The 21,869-nt window shown below is 38.4% G+C and overlaps 2 protein-coding genes across 3 annotated transcripts in view; both read left to right on the top strand.

Annotated features, from left to right (window-relative positions):
• The window catches only part of LOC118277748 (solute carrier family 2, facilitated glucose transporter member 8-like), a 37,220-nt gene extending 22,502 nt beyond the window's left edge, over positions 1-14,718 (top strand). For both annotated transcript variants that reach the window (XM_035596666.2, XM_035596667.2), the window contains exons 3-9: positions 1,609-1,838; positions 3,196-3,312; positions 5,684-5,890; positions 6,333-6,465; positions 12,016-12,245; positions 12,751-12,945; positions 13,501-14,718. In XM_035596666.2, coding sequence (XP_035452559.2) covers positions 1,609-1,838; positions 3,196-3,312; positions 5,684-5,890; positions 6,333-6,465; positions 12,016-12,245; positions 12,751-12,945; positions 13,501-13,806 — 1,418 coding nt within the window. In that variant the 3' untranslated portion in view covers positions 13,807-14,718. The remainder of the gene's footprint in view (positions 1-1,608; positions 1,839-3,195; positions 3,313-5,683; positions 5,891-6,332; positions 6,466-12,015; positions 12,246-12,750; positions 12,946-13,500) is intronic.
• Positions 14,719-16,360: 1,642 nt separating this feature from the next.
• Positions 16,361-21,566, top strand: LOC118277277 (trypsin). The gene is made up of 7 exons (XM_050696395.1): positions 16,361-16,492; positions 17,124-17,388; positions 18,091-18,272; positions 18,878-18,975; positions 19,913-20,080; positions 20,711-20,829; positions 21,336-21,566. Exons 1-7 carry the CDS (start codon positions 16,411-16,413, stop codon positions 21,529-21,531), a joined length of 1,110 nt encoding a protein of 369 aa, XP_050552352.1. The 5' UTR covers positions 16,361-16,410; the 3' UTR covers positions 21,532-21,566.
• The last annotated feature ends 303 nt before the right edge of the window (positions 21,567-21,869 follow it).

Here is a 21,869-nt window from a genome sequence, read left to right as displayed (position 1 = left end):
GTTTTGAGTATGATCTGTGAATTATACATACATGTATATATCTACTTATAGCACATTTATATACAGAGTGACACTTTGGAACGAGCTTCACTGACAGACAGACTGACGGGAAATTCAATTTGCCTTTTCAAAAGTGCCTAATTTAGGATTAATTGAAATAAATACTTTGACTTTGACTTTGAGTGTAAACAGAACGCTCCCGCAAAACGCTACAAAAATCTTTTTTTAATTTTCATGTTATTCATGCAACATTAGCCCTAAGCAACTGCTTAGGGCAATTCAATGTTCATTTTATATAATAAAATGAACTTCCTTTTTTTTTTAAATAAACCACATTTTTACCCGCACCTGTTTACGGCGCGGCGTTCGGAAGCATTCCGTTTACACCCCACATAGTACTTACTAATCCTACTATATACAAACCAATGGTAGACTGAGATTATTAGATTTAGATTTCAGCCATGATTGTCCCACTGCAAGGCAAAGGCCTCTCTACCTTCCTTCCACTTTTCTCAGTTTAAAGCTTTTTGCGGCCAACCCTTGTCATAGCTGTTGAGTTCGTCCCGCCATCTCCTTTTGGGCCTGCCGCGACGTCTGTAGACGTTGAGAGTCCACTCAGAAAATTATAGACGAGGATTAAGACGTTAAACATTAACTATAATAATTACCTACAAAAGACCATTATCCAGTCTGCAATTAAAATACATACGACCAGAACAGCTTCTAGCATATTCAATAAATCAATACAATTCATAGGAAATGTATACCTACATACGTACTTATGTACATATATGTATGTAAGTAATCTAGTTATGATTTATATAGGACCGGTTATATAAAATCATTATGGCCAATAAATCATTCTTTATATAATAAAGCATGTACTTACATGCTTAGTTATCTTGTCAGTTTTCCCCTCAATCTTAAAGTGATTTTAATAATTAACTATATCACGTGGTCAGGTGGTCTGTATATAAGATGGCATTACAAACACACATACATAATACTGTATACTGCAAAGATGCTTTGCCATTTACCCGTTTTTTTAAGGGGGATAAATCATCCAATGTCTTCTTCCGCCTTGGGTGAGGCCAGAGAAATTGTCAGACTCATAAATTCATGGTACACTAACAATACAATATTTTTTTTAGTTTTCATTCCGCTTGTTAGATGTATTGTCAGCATGCGGTGTACAACACTACTCTCCCATTCACAATTAAAAGCTCGATTCGAGCTCCGGGAGCAAAGCGGAATAAAAACTAAAAAAAAGATTGTATTATTCGTGTCAGACTCTTACTGACTAAAACTACCCCGTTCCTACTGCTTCGAGCCGGAGCCCCACTTACCCGCAAGATCGCTAAGCTTTTGTCTTTCCTAACTAAAAACCAATCTAAAAAACAATGACTGCACGGTTGGCGCGGTGGCTGGGCAACGGGTAGCGGGTCCGATTCCCGCACGGAGCAACTCTTTGTGTGATCCACAAATTGTTGTTTCGGGTCTGGGTGTCATGTGCATGTGAAATGGTATGTTTGTAAATGTACCCACGATACAGGAGAAAATCCTAATGTGGGGCAACGTAATTAAAAAAAATATCTCCATTTGTTACAGTCACAATCCCAGCTTTAAATTTCGGCATGCTGATGGGCTGGCAGTCTCCGATGACGCCAATCCTGCAGTCACCGACAGGACCTGCTCCGGAGCCAATCAGCGACGAGACCATATCGTGGATGGCAGCTATTACCTTCATGCCCCCCATCTTCTGTGGCTTCATGGTCGGAGACCTCGCTGACCGATGGGGAAGGAAGATCACTACTCTTTTGACGGCGTTGATGCTTGTGGTAAGTTCTGTATAAGTAACCAGCTTTTTTTGGCATTTTGTCCTTATCTTGAAAGAGTTAGTAGATACTGCGATCCGTTTTTGGTCTTGAGTCTTAGGGTTTAAAGGAAATCGACCCGGAGCTGCAGACGGCCTAGCGGGTTACAAACACTCCGGCTTCGAAAAGCAGGAGTAGAACGGGGTAGTTTTTAGTCAGTAAGACGTTGACACTCCCTCTCGCCTTTCCAAAATTTGAAAAATAGAGTATAAAGTAAAGCAGAATTTTAGTACCTACCTAATAAGTTTATAGTATTTAGTTTAAACCAAAAATTGTTTCTTTGAAAACAATTTATGAATCAGATAAATCAGATGCTTTTGTAAAAACAATTCTTCTAGGATGCTTCTAGGCAAAAATCATGTCACAAATATTTTTCTATTATAACAACCTTAATGATTCCAAAAGCTGCTATCAAACAAAAATTTACACCACATTCTTATCCCACTACTCACTGTACTCATATAGATAACACTACAGCATAGCTCACAAACCAATCACATTACAAAAGCGGTCCCAACCGCTTGAAGCAGATACTAGTTGACTGTCGTCGGTTCCTACAGAGATATTATAAAGACATTGTTTACTTGCAGTCAGTCAGGTCAATTGCAGCTGATTGATACTGATATCTTTTAGGTTAGATTAATGACTCAACCGGTATATACCACAACCAATTAATCTTGATTCTTGATCCAGGATGCTGATAAAATTATTTGTGCTTGTTAACTGGTGTTTTGTTTGTAGATGAAGAGGGAATGGTATTTTTCGGTATTGAAGTTAAAATTAATTAGGGTGTTTTTCTACCAGAGATGTGCTATGCTACGTTGCTGTGGATGGGTTTGGCTTCCACCGATCATATTAATTAGTACACATAGCATAGTGCTGGTGGAAACAGACTCAGCTAAGCTATGTTCTTTATTTAGAAACATTTGCTTAGGACGCGTGCGATGGCTGTTATTGCAAAAAGACTACTTACTAAGATATTTGTTATTGTAAAGGGACTGCTATTGTCCTTTCCCATAGAAGTGAGGATTAGATGACCCTTGAGATTCCTATTCCAACGATATAAGAATCACAGTAGCAGCAAATTTCTCATTTAATATGTATTTGATGTACTTTATAAAAACTCCCAGATTATCACTGAAGATTAACAAAATTCAACATCTTTTTTACGCTGACAAAAAATCCAACTTCTTAAAGTTTTATTTCTTTTGACTAAAAACCTCTTCTATATTTTTTCCCATACATACAACAAAATCATTGGTCTATTAACCAAAGACCTAACATCAAAACTAGTACTAAACATCTCTTATGTCTCCCACAGTTAAGTTGGACCATCACCCTGTTCTCCCTCCGTCCGTGGGCCCTCATCAGCTCGCGAGCAGTGGCCGGGCTGGCGTGTGCAGGCTGCTACGTCGTCATACCGTTGTATTTAAAGGAGGTAAGTAAATTTAACCTGAAGCTATTAAAGTATGTGAGGTGATGTGTTCTAAAGGAGACACGTCTGCTCTAAACAAGCCTTTATTGTCAACGGCATAAAGTTTACAATTGGCTTATTACTAAGTACATTTACTACATCACTTAAACATCTTACACTATCGTCCACGATGCGTCATTTACCGAATGCATGCAACCTACAAATAACGATAGGCGAATTTATATGAGTAGGGAGTGACGCAACGTTGCCGTTTCGTGAACTGTTTTCATTGTTTCAAAATTATCCATTTGTAGGACGTCTATAGTCAATCGTCGGTTGCATGCTTTCGTCAAATGAAGCTTTGTGAATATTAGGCCTTAGGTCCTTCGAAACAGATATTGCAGCATAAGGGCTCTGAACCAGGTCTAATTAGAGTACACGGAGCCAATTATAGGTGCAGAGGGTGGCTACCGGGGTGGTTTTAGTGAGATAAAATTCCCAAACTCCCTAGTCTTACACCCAAAAAAGATTAGAAGGCCATTGGTCAAAACTACGATTGATTGATTGATTGATCGATTATATTCGGTTTTGTGAACCAAATAAAAAATAATATCTTTAAGAGTCTTTGCAAGATTCATAAAAAAAAATGCTTTAAAATGTTGTACGTTTTTTGTAGCCAGTCCGTAGGTCCGTTATGTGCGCATTTTATATGTATGCATAATACTTTTTGCTCTGTCAGTTACAAATCACGTGTCGATACTATTTTGTTCCTTTCAAATGTATATTTTTTGCACTCTTCCTCTTAAAGCGTTCATTAACTATTGAATTCATCTGTCATTAGGTACATCTCAACTCATTCTTACAAATAGGCACATAGATTACTCGAATATCTATTATAATTACTGATAAAAAGCAATCACGTATTCAACCATAACATTGATTTAAAACCATTTATAATAATATTGTCATTAAAAACAAAAATAATTAAAAATACTGCCTCGTTGGTCAAGTGGTCGTAAGTGCGACTGCTAGATAAGGGGACTCGGGTTCGATTCCCGGGTTGGGCAAAGTATTGATGGGCTTTTTTCGGTCTTTCAAAAATTTCTCAGTAGCAGCACCTAGTCTGGAATGGTATCCAGTAAATGGCAATAAGCTCACCCCCTATTACATTGGACTTAAAACGCCAATGGTGAATAGTGTACATTGTATAGCGGCATTACGTGCTGTAATATGCACTTCTGCCTACTCCTTCGGGGATATAAGGCGTGACGTTGCATATAATAATTAAAAATTCTAACTTATAATGTTTAATGAAACTAAATTATCGCGTATTACTCACACATTTTACGAGCGATACCTGCTAGGTAGTAAATTTATAATTTATTTTACTAGCGGTTTTTAGTACGTATTTTTTTTCTCATTTACAAGTAATTTTACGTCAATAAATGTAAATTGTAAATAAATTAATATTTATAAATAATTAGCTTGAAATTAATCATTTGTAATAAAGAGTAAAATAATTCTAAAATAACATAATTTCCTATAATATTGCGTTGAAATGCGTCATTAAAGTAGTGGGTATTTTACGCAGGTAACTTAAATACTAGTTTTTTTTTTACAAAAATACAATAGCTACTATGGCTAGAAAAGTCAAACCAAACGTGTAACGAAGAGTAAGTTACCTACATAATTCCTACTTTTACAGTTTAGTCTCTGATGATGGGAAATCAAAACTGAGATTCCGTTCGTGGTCCTAGAAATGTCCAGAAAATGATCCGTCTGGATCTGGCAATCCTAGCATTCCTAGCTATAGCTAGGTATGAGGTATACCTCATATAAGACACCGTTTATGGAAGAGAAATATATATTTATTATAATTAATTGTATTATAGGTAGTCATAGAATATAATGATTCGAATAGGAAAAGATGATATAGGTACATTATGACGTCCAAGGAAAGTTGTACCTCGTCATACTTTTACGTTAATGTTATTGTGACGTCAATACGTATATTTATTCAGGTAGGTGAGACATGAACCAACCCATTCTCTTTTCCGACGTTTTTACCTCTTATGTCATCGATAATAAAAACTCTTTTTCCTTATAGATTTAGTTTTATGGCATGTTCGAAAATATAAATGAAAACCCAAATGAGGCCCAATTCCCCCTACCCAAATCTTCGCAATCCTCGATTCCCGAACCACAACCCTTACCAGATACCTACCCAATTACCCCCCTACCTAATCTTCCCAAACCCCAATTCTCCAATAACCCTTAAATTCCTAATTCCCAATAGGCCGGCAACGCACTTGTAATGCCTGTAGTGGGCGGCGGCGATAGCTTACCATCAGGATGCAAAAATCTATTCTTACACTTACATTTTATTTTCTTCCAGATAGCATCAGACAACATCCGAGGGGCTCTAGGCTCCCTATTCATCCTATCACAGAACCTCGGCTACCTGGTGGTCTACGTGGCGGGAGATCTCCTGTCCTTCGACACAGTATTATGGCTCTGCACCGCAGTACCAGCTATCTTCCTCGTCGCCTTCATCGCTATGCCTGAAACTCCTGTGTTCCTGGTTAAACAGGGGAAGATTAAGGTAAGAGTTTGAATGAATATATGAAGAGAGAGAAATAAACTGATTAGAGAACAGAGCTTTACTTATATCAGCATATGGTAGTATACTGCTGGACTAGAAGCCTCCAGCTCTATTTAAGTAAACGACCTTAAAACCTTCAAGAAAAGAGCGTATTCCTTCTTAAAAGGACAGCAACGCATTTGTGACTCCTCTGGTATTGCAGGTGTCCACGGGCGGCGCTGATCGCTTACCATCAGGTGATCCGTATTCTCGTTTGCACCCTATTCCATAAAAAGTGACACTCTTTGGAGGCTGGTTATAGCCGTGTATAGCCTTTTTTAACTTTATAATGACAAGAACATGGGTGGTGACAAGAGCATCTCACATTTCTTCATCACAACGCCTAATCCTATTCCATAGAATGATGGGACTATAAAACTAAACGTTATATATTTCTTTGTAGGAGGCTCGTGCAGCACTCGCTTGGCTTCGAAACACCACGACCGACGATAAGGACCTGGAGGAAGCGATACAGCAGCTGGAGAGAGAGGAGGAATATGCCAGGAGTATGAAGAAAGCCACCTGGAAGAGTATAGGTAAGCAAACAATTTTCTCTCAAATTCTAATAATTTATTAATTCCAATTAAGTCAACAGCTAAAGAAATAAATATTAGTCAGTCAGTCTGTCCGTCATTGGAGCTAGGTGTTCGTTCCACATTGTCGCAACGAGCAAGAAACTCCGTTCGTAACTCTCAAGAATTGAGAATCTCCTCCTTTTTGGGAAGTCGGTTAAAAATAGGTGTACTAGACAATCAAGAGGTTATATTCTTACTCATTATTTGTCCTTGATTGCGAACCTAAACCACATATTTGAGATTTCTTAATGAAACTTTATAATGTTTAACTGCCGTATTCAGAGACATTTGATGATTATTGAAACCATTCCTTAGCAACGATTTTGTATAGAAAACAATTGCTAGGAACTGGCTTAGATTGCCATTAAATGAATCTTAAGTACAACGGATTTAAGAAAATGGTATAGTTTAGTTTGTAGTTTCTTTATTTCGCTGGGATTTAGCCAATAAAATATTGATAAATTAACACCAAACCGATGAACAATAAACGAGTAAAGCTTTCCCTATAGCGAAAGTATTACGAGGTAATTTATACGTACTTAACCCCAAAAACAAAACAAGATCAATAAATAAACTTCGGAATTCACGGAACATATTCAATGAATCACTGCAGAACCTACGTCATGCAAGCAAAAAAAAACATTTTAAACAAGCACCAACTTGACAAGTATGAAGTATTTAATGACATCGTAAGAAAAAGGTAACCGCACGAAGTTCCCCGTGCTCACGTGCACGTGAGTCGGACTCACGTGTGCGAATACTCCCGTTGCGGGAATGTGTATGTACTCCCGTCGCGTGTATGTGAGTTCCTGTCACTTATGCTGGGGAATATGCCAACCCTAATTACTATCTCTAGATTTACAGTAGATATACTAAGATACAAATAAAACTATTCTTAATTCAACCTAATAATTAGAGCGGCATTTCATTGACAATATCTCGTTTAATGCTGAGGCCACACTAATGGAATATGCCATTTGATTTTGGCGATAATATTGATGTTTGTTCGAACATTTAAAGTTCATAATCGTTCATTTGTTTTCAAAATCAATGGCATATTCCATTAGTGTGGCCTCAGCATTAAACGAGATATTGTCAATGAAATGCCGCTCTAATTATTAGGTTGAATAAAGAATAGTTTTATTAGTATCTTAGTATATCTAGTGTAAATCTAGAGATAGTAATTAGGGTTAGTATATCTATGAAACTGTGGAATGAGCTTTCGTCAGCGGTATTTCCGAACTGATACGACTTTCAAACCTTAAAGAAAAGAACGTATTCCTTTTTAAAAGACTGGCAACGCACAGGTGACTCCTCTGGTGTTACGAATCCTTGGGTGCCGGGATCGCTTACCAATCCACGACCCGTATTCTATAAAAAAAAACTAATATGTAATTGATGAAGTTGATCGAGATTATCTACAATCAAACGTAAACGAAACGTAATACTACCTAAGCCCAAAGTTACTACGAATGTGTCATCTCACATTTTCAAAACATGACTCATCACTAAAACAAGAAAATATTTAGAAAAAAGAATTAAAAATTACGAAAACCGGTATCTCATGAGACTTGTCTAAAAAGATCATATGTCTCATAGTAAGGTGACTGGGAAAATAGACTGTATAGCCTGGAACATTTAGGTCATATTGCTGTGAATGAGGGTATGTGGTTCTAAGAAGAGCTCTCACTCGTTGGGTTATATTTACCGGCTTCCCGTAATGTGTTGTGGCATGCGACGTGCGATAACGATACATGCTGTTCCTAAATTACTTTAAAAATACTCATGAAGTACTTAACTCAAATTTTTTGGCATATTTATTAACCAAAGCTAACTGCGACGACTGCCTCGTTAGACGAGTGGTCGCAAGTGCGACTGCCGTGCCGGGCATGCATGGGGTCTCTAGGCTCTATTCCCGTGTTGAGCACGATTACTGAGCTTTTTCGATAATTTCTCAGTAGTAGCACGGAGACTGGAATTGTGCCTAGGATATGGCAATAGGCTCATATCCTATTACTCGAGACTTCTAACATAAATTGTGAAAAGTGGGTGTACATTGTACAGCGTTAAATGCCGAAATATACAGGAGCACTGTTTCATGGAATCATTTATGCGCTAAGTCTTTCTTGTTTGTTTGCATTAGGGCTACTTTTTCAATACTTATTTTTCCTGACGTTCGGTCTCACATTATGTTTGATAGGAGACCTCAACAATATTAATAATAAATAAATTAAATTCTGATTTTACGTCCGGCTGCCGCAACGAGAAACTGTGAACATTCTATGCATGATATTCTAACACGCTGTAGATACTAAAAACCTGATACCAATCAGCGTACACTCGAATAATTCCAAAAGGGTAAACGCCTGCATTAGTTTATATCCTGTGTTGCAAGCGAAATATTTTTATACCTGACTTTTTATAAATCTTGTTGCTTACGCAATAAGAATTAAATTTAAACCTTAACTGGCAAAAAATAAGACTAATATGCAGCTGTTTCTACTTCATTGGGAAATAAATAAATATAATGTCTACATATCATGATATATAAACCATCTCATAATTTTAACTGTAAGAGTTGAATTGAGAAACCTCCTTATTGTGAAGTCGGTTTATAAACAAATATATTATTATGAACACTAAACATATTACAGTCATGTAAAAAAAGCAACACATTCAGTGAATTGCCGGCTCGACCGACGTGATACCATGGCCTCACAGAAAACCGACGTGAAACAACGCTTGTGTTGGGTTTCGTTGTGCGAGTGAGGTTACCGTAGGCCCAATTCCTGATTCCCCAACAACCCTTCCAATTCTTAACCCCCAAAATGGTCAACGCAGTTGTAACGCCTTTGGTGTTTCGACTGCCCATGAGCGGCAACGATTCCTAACCATCAGGTGATCCGGCTGCTCATTTACCGGCTTATACCATAAAAAAGGTATAGGTGCGATAATACAAAGTAAGCTTTTTAAAGATACCATACTAGAATATACGATCATAGTTTTACATCACTAAACAGAAAAACCGTATAATCTACATACTTAGGTCATTTCTCTTACTGACTTCATGTTATCGGGTAAAACCATAGAACGAGTATACCCACTACATCATAATACTACAATGCAGTATATCATTTCACTACAAGACATGCAAATACGTTTAAAACGGTGTTTGAAACCAGTTTCTTGGTATTACGGCTTTTCCCTGGTGCTAGTTGCAACTACATTAATAAATGGCAACTTAGCAACCAGATATACATATTACAATGTGGGTGATGGACCTCTTGTACATACATTAAGTTGCTTGGGGAAGGAAATTGGAATGAATCATAGATATTAATGTAATACTATGTAGTATGTAGTAAGTCGCTATGGATTCGGACGATAAAGATGAACATTTCTTTAACTGAATTTTTGTTCGGATCATGAAGGTCTTATTATAGTATAAGCCGGTAAACGAGCAGATAGGTTACCTGATGGTAAGCAATCGCCGTCGCCCATGGACACCACAAACACCAGAAGCGTTACAAGGGCGTTGCCGGCCTTTTAGGAATTTAAGGGTTGTTTGGGAATCGGAGATTGGGAAACCCATTTCCGTACTTGGGCTTCCGGTAACCTCACCCTCACAACGCAAGCGTTGTTTTATGTCGGTTTTCTATGAGGCCGTGAGAGCTGAACATTGAGATTGGTTCCAAGAGTAAACGCCCGGTTTTCTGTCTATAATGAAATCATCCCACACTATACGCTCAAGAAACATGAACATCAAATGTTTCCAATTCCTATTTATTTGTATAACCTCTTTCCACCAGATTTGTTAATAATTAGCATAAAGTATTATTTCCATACATCGTACTCTTAACATACATTTACGGGAACCTAAATGGTTTCAGTTAAATAGAATAGTAGGGCAAGATGCCATAGCCGTTACTACTTACTAAAAATAAAATACGGAAGAATTTGTTTATTTTTACTAGTTTTTGTCCTCGGTTACACTCGTATTATTATAGATTTTGTAATACGAAACTATGTATCTACGTCACAAAAAGAATAGGTGTAGTATAAAAATACATTGTTAATTCTGTTACTAAGCGCGTAAGTCGAAAATAACTCAAACTAATTATCCATTTTTTTTTTTAAATTTAGAAAACGTTTCGTTGCGAAGGACGTTTGTTGGGTCACAGAAGTTATAAATAAAATAACTGAGCTTTCTGACGGAATGCTTACCTTCAGGTGATCCGTCTGCTGGTTTACGGGCTTATACCATAAAAAAGGCTAGGCTGAGGTGCACATTCTGGCACATAGATAATGCTACTGTATAATGTACACCCACTTTTCACCATTTACGTTATAAGTCCCATGTAATTGTTATATAGTGGGCATAATCTTAAAGTTTGTGCTACTCCAGATAAATTTTCGAAAAACCTAAAAGATCCCAGTAATAGGCACCATTCCAGATTCCATGCTACTACTGAGAAATTTTCGAAAAACCGGAAAGATCTTTTGCCCGGCAGTCGCACTAGCGACTACTCGACCAAGGAGGCAGTATACGGGACTTTAAACTAGTGAAAAACGGGTCTTACATTTAAAATGTATATATTCTCATGTTAACACTTATTGGAATAAAAAGCGATGTCTTACGATGATAGTGATATATGTCCGGGTTTTCTATATGTCCGTTTTTCCTAGAACAAAATTAATTCTATTCATCGGAAGGTAAAACTTTACTACAATAAAGTACCTACCTCTAATAGTAATAGCAGTAATTATTGTAAACCAGTAATCGCGCTATTAATATGCATTATTATTCTTAGAACACAAAACGTATTACTGTATTAACCCTTTAACCGCCTGTGCATATAGTTACTTATCGTGACATAGTTTGACGAAAGCGATTCTTAAGGAAAATAGTTATAAACTGGTCCAAGTTTCCTGATATACATTGCGTGTATTTCTCGACTAATATATATTTTTATATCATTCGCAGAAATATTTGGCCAAATACAAACAATTTGAGTTACTCTGCAGTACCTAGTAGTAAAAAAAACAACCAAAAAGATTCATATTCAAAAATCAAGTTATCACACTTTCATTTACGTATTAAGAGATCGTATTTCTAAGAATATGTTGGGTATCAAACAAAAACATCCAAACTGGATATTTTGGCAAAAAATCTATACATATGTATGAGTATTCTGAGAATCAAAGGTTTATTTATTAGCTTTGAAAGCCTTTATGCTTCTTCAAATAAATCAAGAACAGCAAAAAATACTTCAAAGTCAAAGTTAAATCATTTATTCCAATTAAAGCGTAAAAAGGTGCTTTTGAAATGTCAGTAAATAAAGGAATAAATAATAGTCTGTCAGTATGTCCGTCAGTAAAGCTAGGGGCTCGTTCCAAAATGTGACTCGAAACTAGTAGAGTTTTTCTCCATTAATTTATGGGAATACATACTATACACCAAAAAAACAGGACTCCCTAAAATAATTTTAAATTTCTTACTTTTATTTCCAGTGAAAGACAAGACGACATTCAAGGCGTTTCGTATATCCCTGAACGTGATGCTGTCCCAAGAGACCTGTGGTTACCTGGTGGTGCTGATGTATGCTGGCTCCATCTTCGAGCAGGCTTCAGAGTCCATCAGCCTGAAGTTGAGCCCCAATAAGCAGACTATCGTTGTGGGGGTCATCCAGTTGCTGGGTAGCATTGTGGCCAGCTGTATTGTGGAACAGACTGGACGAAAGGTGAGGTTCTTTTGTCACCGTTTTGTGATTTTTCTTCATCTTCTGTTTTATGTTATCCTCATGCTTGATTGCATAGACAGATTATAACACCCAAGTCTGGAAATAAAATGGAACATCGAAATCTGTTTAATATTACTCAAAAATCAAATCTCTCTCTCTCTCTTCTTTTTGTTTTATATTATAAGCCGGTAAACGAGCATGGATCACCTGATGGTAAGCAATCGCCGCCGCTCATGTACACCCGAAAAACTAGAGGCGTTTCAAGTGCGTTGCCGGCCTTTTGAAGGAATTTAAGGTTTGTTGAGAAATCGAGCAATGGGAATGGTAGTGGCAAGACACTGATCAGAAATTAAAATCAAAGGCGAAAAAAAACCTAAAAACAATTTATATTACCTGGTAACTGGTAACCAGATGATGAAATGAGTCCATTTCATCATCTAACCTGCTTATCTTTGATTGGCTTATTAAATATTTCTTCTAACCAATACTCCTTTATTTTTTCCAGTGGCTTCTAGCAGGCACCTCCCTAGCAACAGGGCTATCAATGCTGGCATTAGGAACCTGGTTCTACATCACCTCCTTGAACATCTGGCTGCCGGGCTGGCTGCCGGTCCTTGCCATGTGTCTCTGCATCTTCGCTGATGCTGCAGGGTACCAACCAGTGCCCTATGTCATTACTTCTGAGCTGTTCACTTTCCAGGTAAATTGGCTTCTGGTATTATTTCTATTAAGTTTATGTCGTCACATATTTTAAAGATCAAATTCAGAATATTAGACGGAACATTTGTTTCGGTATCTAGTCTATGGGTTTAATACTGTGTGTATGACATATACACACAATATACCTGTGGTAGGTAGATAGGTTCAATACCTGGACCAGAAACAATGATGATGAGAAGTGACAGTGAATCAATTGCCTACGTTTTATGTCCTTGTTTTGACAAAATTCTAAATTGTTATGATAGGGACTTCAAACCAACACCTATAATATTTTAAGTTCCAAAGACGAATTAGACCAAAATGCACGGTTGACGCGGTAGCTGGGCAACTGGCCGACGTGCAACGTGTGGCGGGGTCGAATCCCGCACGGACTAATTCTTTGTGTGTTCCACAAATTGTTGTTTCGGGTCAGGGTGTCATGTGCATTGGAACTTGTATGTTTGTAAACGCACCTACGACACAGGAGAAAATATTAGTGTAAAACGTTTATTTAGAAAAAACAAACTAAATCTAACAAAATATACATCTCTTCCAGCACCGAGGCATGGTAACCTCCTTCGTCAGCTCCGTGGATGCCCTCAGCGACTTTCTCCAAACAAAGGCCTATGACCCACTCTTGAAACTCCTGGGCATCCACTGGGTATTCATCATGTTCTCCATAGTCTGCTTCCTAGGAACCTTCTACACAGTCATGTGGGTCCCAGAAACTAAAGACAAGACTGTAGAAGAAATATACGCGATCTTAGAAGACAGCAGAAAGAAAGAGAAGAGGAAAGGGATGAAAGATTTAAGGAAAGAGATGCAAGATCTGGAGTGTGGGAAGGAGATGAGTAGATTATAAGTATTTATTGGGAGTTGTCGAATTGATGGGTTTTTGTGGTGTTGATAGGATGGCGAATTTTAATGTTTTTTTTTTGTGATTTAAAATATCATTTTTGTGTTTTTCTTTTGTTTATGAGAATTTATTATATTCTCGGGTTTGTTTCGCTGATGAGAGACAAATGATTGGAAACAAATGTAGGTAATGACATCTTTGTAATTTTAATTAACACCTAATCTGGATAATGATCGCATATCTCATTTTTTTTTTTGTTTTTTGAATGCTTTTTAAACTATGTCTTCCTGTCTTAATTTAATTTCAGTTTATAATACATTTGGTGCAATGTCTAATTTTAATATATCATTACAAATTGCACTTGCTATGTATAACGTATGTATATTGTATACCTATAAACATTTTGTTTTTTTATTGTCTAAAATAACTATTGTTAAATGTAAACTTATTACGTAAACACTTAAGAATTGTATAATACAGTTTTATTACTTTGGTAAACAAAAAAACAACATAATAAAAAATAGAATCTTACATTAAATCTAAAAATAAAAATTATAAATCTAAGTAAATGTCGCTGTACTAAACATCGAAGGGCTCAAAACCCATCAATTCGACAATCGTCTTTAAAACAATGTACAAAAGATTCATTTTATTTTGAACCAAGCCACGATAAAAACAGTGAATTTTTCTGTACATAATGGTGATTCTCAAACAACCAATTTTCCTGCCCATAAACTTTGGACCCTATTATTGTAAAGTGAGGGTGCATTTTCGTGTGTGCAGGAAGATAGTGATATGTGCCTCCCGACTACCGATTGTGATATTATGACGAATTAATAACGTTTAGTAATTTGGTATTATTAGCAATAAGATGTCTATATGACGTTAAAAGACAATAATAATTTATATGAAATCTCACTTTTGTTTTATTTTATTACTAGCAAACTCGGCGAACTCCGTTTCGCCATCAATGATTTTCCCTGTATTTCTTTTTCATTTTTCCTGAATTTTCTTTTCTATAATCCTCACGGAGCCCGAGACCTTACCAACGAATGCAAAACCGTGGAAATCAGTTCGTGCATTCTAGAGTTACCTATAGCGTCAGTAAGGAAAACCCGACTTATTTTTATATTATAAAATAAAAAAATACTCTGGTATTAGATACTCAAAATATGGTATGTATTTTAAAGTCATCAATATTCCCTGACCTGAGTGGCCACACTCAGTGATGACATACGGTACCGACACATGATTCCTAACTGCTGGCCTTTTAGAAAGGCTCAGAGTTGCCCAGCGAGCGATGGAAAGAGTATAAATACAGAGTTTCTTTTTGCGACAAATCCGAAATATGAAGTTTCGCCAAAAACAAGAATTACAGACATAGCTCTCAAAATATGCAGGCTGAAGTGGCAATGGGCAGGCCACGTCGCTCGGAGGACTGATGACCGCTGGGCCAGGAAGGTGATAAAGTTTGTTAGTTTGGATGTTTGCTCAATTGCTCATAAATCATGCTGAAACTACTAAACGGATTTTGATGAAATTTGTATACAGACAGGGTATGAGTACACATAGGTGATAGGATACTTTATATGCCACGGGAAAGCAGGTGAAGACGCTGCAGAAGCTAGTATATCATATATTAGTAGATTTTTGCCAGTCATCATCATCGTCATAGTATAGGTAGGCCACCAGACGTCCACTGCTTATTTATTTATTCATTTATTATTATAAGGCACATCAACAGAATAAACACCAACATTAATGAAAGACAAGATGAAGACACAAGATCATGTGCTTATGCCAATTATAGACATGCACCACATTCACAGTATTAACACAGAATAAACTGCACTGCCAAATACCTTAGATGACAGATAGATCAGTTTTTTCCTGATGACTTCAGATTGACCGATTGGAAGCGACCTGCATCCAGTGACTTCCTTTATGCCTTGTTCGCATTACGCTACTCTTTTTTTATGGAAAAGGAGGCAAATGAGCAAACGAGTCACCTGATGGTAAGCGATCAGCGCCGCCCATGGACACCCGCAACACCAGAGGAGTATAATGCCAGCGTAGTGCAAACAAGGCATTAGGTCTGTTCATCTTATGTTAGCCTAGACTGCCTCGTTGGTCGAATGGTCGCAAGGGATCTCGGGTTCGATTCCCGCATCGGGCAAAGTATTACTGGGCTTTTTTCGGTTTTTCGAAAATTTCTCAGTAGTAGCACGGAGTTTGCAATTGTACCCAGTATCCCCAGTACCCAGACTCAATCCCTACCACATGGGACTTATAACATAAATAGTGAAGAGTGTGTGTACATTGTATAGCGACATTACGTGCCGTGATGTGCATCTCTACATACCCTTTCAGGGTTAAAGGCGTGACATTGCGATCTTATGCTAACCAGTGGCTAACCAATCAATCAGCAACAACAAATTTCCGTCATCCGGTAATACACTTACATACATATTTCACAATTTTAAAATGAATAAAATAAAACATAAAATCCGCAATCTAGAGCGAACGGCTCGAGAGCCATAAAACATATAGTTTGTATATTACTCGTATGTAGGTACACTTATAGTAGGTATATGTGTTATATATTTAAAAATGTCGAATATATTTCTATGTTTGTTAGCATTTACTATTATTTATTATGTAAATGGGAAAATGGGCGGTCATCATAATGCTGGTAAGTTTAAATTTGATCAGCTTAGTATGTACGAGAGGGAGTGTCAGACTCTTACTGACTAAAAACCACCCCGTTCCTACTCCTGCTCCTCGAGCCGGAGCCCCGGTAAACCCACTTGGTAGTCCGTAGCCGACAGACAGAGAATTTCGAAAACTGATAAACATTAGTCAGTCACCAACCATCTACTAAAGAAACTACCTTATATCAATACACGTGAACAATCCTATATTATCCTATTTATATATAAGTATACTAGCTTCGGCCCGCGGAAAATTAAAAAATGTAGGGTTGTACTACCCCTAACATTTAAGGGGATAAGCACAAAAAACATCATCAAAATCGGTCAAGCCGTTTCGGAGGAGTATGGCAATGAAAACTGTGACACGAGAATTTTATATATTAGATATATGTATAACTCAATTGCTGATGGTTAGTCTCGCTAAAACTCGAGAACGGCTGGACCGATTCGGCAAATTTTGACCTTGAATTATTTGTGGAAGTCCAGGGAAGGTTTAAAAAATAAGAAAAAATAAATATTAGAGGCGTTACGAAGTTTGCCTGGTCAGCTAATACTACATTATAAACTAAATTCATACGCATATATCACTTAAAGACATCCAATTCAATATAGATGACACCAGACCCCACCACCCACATCATGCAATAAAAGGATCGCGCCGGCGAGGACACCATCACAAACCTGGACTTCGTATCAGGAATGAGCACCAAGTCTACATCACCCAGCCGAAGACAAACTTGAGGATCCGAGGTGGTAATGCCACCGACACGAAGAACTTCCCTTACATGGCTGCTATCATAATCAATGGTAGACTGTGGTGTGCCGGCACCATCGTCGATGTCAACTGGGTGGTCACTGCTGCTCATTGCTTGAATTAGTAAGTGTTTGATTGGTGAAAAGTGGGTGTACATTGTGTAGCGGCATTATATGCCGTAATGTGCACCTCTGCCCACCCCTCCGGGAGAAAAGGCCTGACGATGCACATTGATGAGTTAATTATTATGTTATCGGCTTCCTCACGTAACTGTTTGACGAGGAACTCGACTAGTTTCAAGCCTTGCTAGAGGCTCATATTCATGAGCAGCGGAATGCGACACGCGACGCGGCGATTTTCGCGCTGCTAACTAAAAACTAGAGTAGCAGCGCGACAATCGAATCGCGGATATGAGCCTCTAGGGCCGAGCCGACGGATCACCTGATGGTAAGCAAACGCCGCCACGCATGGACACCTGAAGCACCGTAGATGCCACAAGTGCGTTGCCGGCCTTTTGGGGGTAAGGAATTTAAGAGTTGTTGGGAAATCGATAATCGATCGAAAAGATTTGGAAGTTTAGTAATTGAGCCTCCCGTAACCTCACTCACACAACAAAACACAACGTAAGCGTTGTTTCACGTCGGTTTTCTGTAAGGCTGTGGTACCACTCCGATCGAGCCGGCCTATTCGTGCCGAAGCATGGCTCTACCTCACTTAAAAGGCAAATTAGACATTAACAAACTAAATCACATTTTACCCAACCTATACTCCATTCCGTACATGATCAAAGAATCACATTTAACAAAAGAAAACGTGACCCAACAGTGTCCTCCACGTATCCCCCCTAAAGACATTGGGGCAGTATGTGAAGGTGCGGGTGGGCAGCGCCAGACCCCATGAGGGGGGCACGCTAGTCGACGTGGCCGGTGCTGTAAGGCACCCCAAGTTTGAAGAGGAACCCGTGCCTCACGCTGATGTGGCCCTATTGAAACTCGCTGAGAATATCGGTTAGTACAATTTTCAGTTTAAAAAAAAAAATATCTTTATTTTACACAACTCAAGTGCTCAAAACAGCCCCTGTAAGTGGTTAATAACACTTGTATTGGGGTTGTCTGACAGTTTTACGGATTGAGAACCTCCTCCTTTTTAGGTAGTCGGTTAAAAATAAACTCTTCTTTTCTCCTGTGTAACATGTCAGTTTCTTATTTTGTCTAGACCTTCAGAAAAGACTAAATCCTTTCAGTTTGTTTTGGTGATTCTTCTCAGAGTAGTCGTAAATTTTTGACGTGTGATAGCCGTATTCAGTAGTTTATTTTCAGAAATAAAATAATGCCAATGATCGATTATCATTTAATTATGCTTGTTTTGAGGGAGGAAAATCATCCAATCACCCCGTTCCTACTAGCTTTTTTAACCGGGGCCCCAGTAAAATCAGCTAGGCAGTACGCAGCTCCGGGGTCATTTAATTATACTGAAGATTGATATAGGCTACATTGTTTCCTTAGACGATGCGAATGAAACCGCGTCCATAAAGCTGTAGTATGAATATAAAAGACGTGAAACCACTTTTCAAACATAATTAAACAATATACTGAGGAAATGTTTGTTTTAGAGTTCAATAGACACGTGAGCCTGCTGAAGATCTACGAAGGTATCAAGGAACCGTTCGCCCAGAGCTTCATCGTCGTCACCGGTTGGGGAGCTACTAAAGTAAAGATTTTTTTTCTTAAATAGGCTAAGTATTCGTTTTCTACGGTCGCTAGAGACTATTTTAAACGACAAGAATTGCTATCCAATGCTTACTTATTTGATATTACCTAATTGCTGACTTCAATAACCGATCTTAATCCAAACCTTTAGATTAAGATCGATTTTTGACATTAGTCATAAGACTAATGTTAATAATGTTAAAGATCACGTCTTAAGACTAATGTCAAAAATCGATAAAGGAAATCGATCTTAAAGGTTTGGATTGAGATCTATAAAGAGTTTTTGTCAAAAATAAAGATCGATCCAAAGATTTTGGATTTAACAACTGCCAAGTCACCACTCAACACTGGCAGTAGAGTCGACAACACTGTATTGTAAACTCGGTTGCCATTAGAGAAGAAAAGGAAGGTTTTGGATTATGATCGGTTATTGAAATAAGCAGAAAATTAATATAAAAAAAAATATTTTGATAAACACTTTCCAACTTAGGAATGATAACACATCATTTTACATATTTTTAAGCAATTTTTTAATATGTTACCTCACCATTTAAGTCTCGTTGTTTGACTGCCTCGTTGGCCAAGTGGTTGCATGTGCGACTACCGGGGAAGGGGTCTCGGGTTCGATTCCCGCGTCGGGCGAAGTATTACTGGGCTTTTTTCGGTCTTTCGAAAATTTTTCAGTAGTAGCACTTTGTCTGGAAATATGTCCAGTATATGGCAATAGGCTCACCACCTAATGCATGGGACTTTACAACATAAATTGTGAAAAGTGGGTGTACACCACTGTGTACACCCACTTTGCCACTGCCACTGCATCACATGCCATAATGTGCACCTCTGCCTACCCCTTCGGGAATTAAAGGCGTGACGATATGTATGTATGTACGTATGTATATGTACCATTTAAGCCATCAGCTAGCCAGTAAACCTTCCAGGGTACAGACACGGCCTTCAGAGAGCACACTCCTGACTTGATGACGGGCAGGCTGAAGGTGCGCTCGCAGCACTACTGCATCGATGCCTACCAACTGGTCAACGGGTTCCAATTCACTCCAGACTTCTTCTGTGCCTCCTTGAGGAACGGTACCAGAGATGCTTGTTTGGTAAGCAATTCCAATTATCTATAATTTTACTTGTGGAAATGTCATACTTCGGTACGAATGAGGCGGTCCCAACCAGTTTAAAAAAACAGTGTCAAAGAAAACTTAGTGAAGTTTTGAGAGGCCGATTTCTGAGGAATCAATGAAGAATCACATACACCTACATACGTGTCTTGTCATAGGTTTTGATAGTAATCTTATGAAATGAAGCGTTAACTTCGAACAAACGATCACATCAATCGTCAATGTCGGGACAAGGTTTTCGTGCAATAAAATAAGTAAAGTATGGGAACTGCACATAAAATCAGGAATAGTACACTAAAATTAGAAATGCACAATCATGATATAAATACACTTGACTGCACATGCAGACTTGCGACGTGTAGCGGGTTCAACTCCGCACGGAACAAATTGTTGTGTGATCCGCAAAATCTTGATTCGGGTTGGGGTATCATACTCGTATGTATGTTTGTAAACGCACCCACGACACAGGAGAAAATACTATTGTGGAGCAAAGTTTAAAAAATTATGTCATTTTTCTTATCCAATTTAAACTTTAAAATATTCTTATCCAACACAGCGCCTGACTAATAAGTCTATGTTCATCACGTAATCGCGACGCATTGCTTGTAGTTCGACGCAGGCGCTCCAGCAGTGCAGCAGAACAGATTGATGGGTATCATGAGCTTCGGTCCTGAACGCTGCGGACATGAGTTCCAGCCAGCTGTCTTTGTCAAGGCCTTCTATTTCAGGTATCTTGAAAACCCCTTATAAGTACTGATGATGGCTACCGAGGTTATTTATGGTATAAGCCGGTAAACGAGCATACGGATTACCTGGTGGTAAGTAATCGTCGCTGCCCGTGGACACCCGACACACCAGAGGCGTTATAAGTGCGTTGCCGGCCTTTTGAGCGTTAGAAATCTAAGGGTTGTTGGGAAATCGAGGATTGGGAAGGGGCGTATTTGGGCCTCCGATTACCTCACTCACACAACGAAACACAACGCAAGCGTTGTTTCACGTTTTACGAGGTAGTGATAGAGAGGACAAAATCCCACACTTCCTAGTCTTTCTCCCCAAAAACCACCATCCAAGACCTGATTGACTGGTCATACCCATATTGATAAACTTTCAAGTCGATTCATTAACCATTTCGTTGATGACTGACTTACTATGGCAATCTGGTTTATCTAGGACAGAATTTAAAGTGATTGCAAAAACAAACAAATTATATTTAAAACAAGAACAAATATTCCAGGGACTTCGTAAAATCAACAATAGCTTCATACAAGACGACTGCAGAACTGATAGACGCGGTGCAGGAGATTGACCCAAGCTTGCAACCACACGAACAGCTGCACGAAGGAGTGCCACAAGAGGTGCCTGAGAGGCTGAGGGAAGACGTCAAAAACGCCTGGGAGGCGGCAACTGAGCCTGACATAAGACACGACTAACGTACCCGTGTTAAGAAGCATCCACAAACTACAATAGAGGAGACATCGCCATATCTTACCAATGAGAAGGGGGTGTTACAGCGTAACTAATGGACGTCCCATTTTTAAATAAACTTAGTACTACTAATTATAAGAGTTTTTTTATTTATCCAAACCTAATGTATCATAATGAAATTGCTCTTTTTTGAGGGGGGGGGGATCTTCCAATGTGTGGAGTCATTGGAAGTGTGTGTGAAAGGGTGCTTGGGTGAAGCGAGAAAGAGTGTTAGAATGTCTCTAACTGACTAAAAATCACCCCGTCCCTACTCCTTCTTTTCAAGTTGAAACCCTGTCAACCT

This window comes from Spodoptera frugiperda, chromosome 10 (genome assembly GCF_023101765.2).
Source record: "Spodoptera frugiperda isolate SF20-4 chromosome 10, AGI-APGP_CSIRO_Sfru_2.0, whole genome shotgun sequence".
In the NCBI taxonomy this organism is placed as follows: Eukaryota; Metazoa; Arthropoda; class Insecta; order Lepidoptera; family Noctuidae; genus Spodoptera; species Spodoptera frugiperda.
The sequence above is the reverse complement of the archived record's forward strand: the minus strand, read 5'-3'. Positions and strand labels throughout refer to the sequence as shown.

Excerpts from the sequence above, each read along its gene's own strand:
- LOC118277277 (XM_050696395.1), top strand. The coding sequence starts at position 16,411 with ATGTCGAATATATTTCTATGTTTGTTAGCATTTACTATTATTTATTAT. Across the intron at positions 16,493-17,123 it reads GGGCGGTCATCATAATGCTG|ATGACACCAGACCCCACCAC; the intron begins GTAAGTTTAAAT and ends AATTCAATATAG. Across the intron at positions 20,081-20,710 it reads GTACCAGAGATGCTTGTTTG|TTCGACGCAGGCGCTCCAGC; the intron begins GTAAGCAATTCC and ends CATTGCTTGTAG.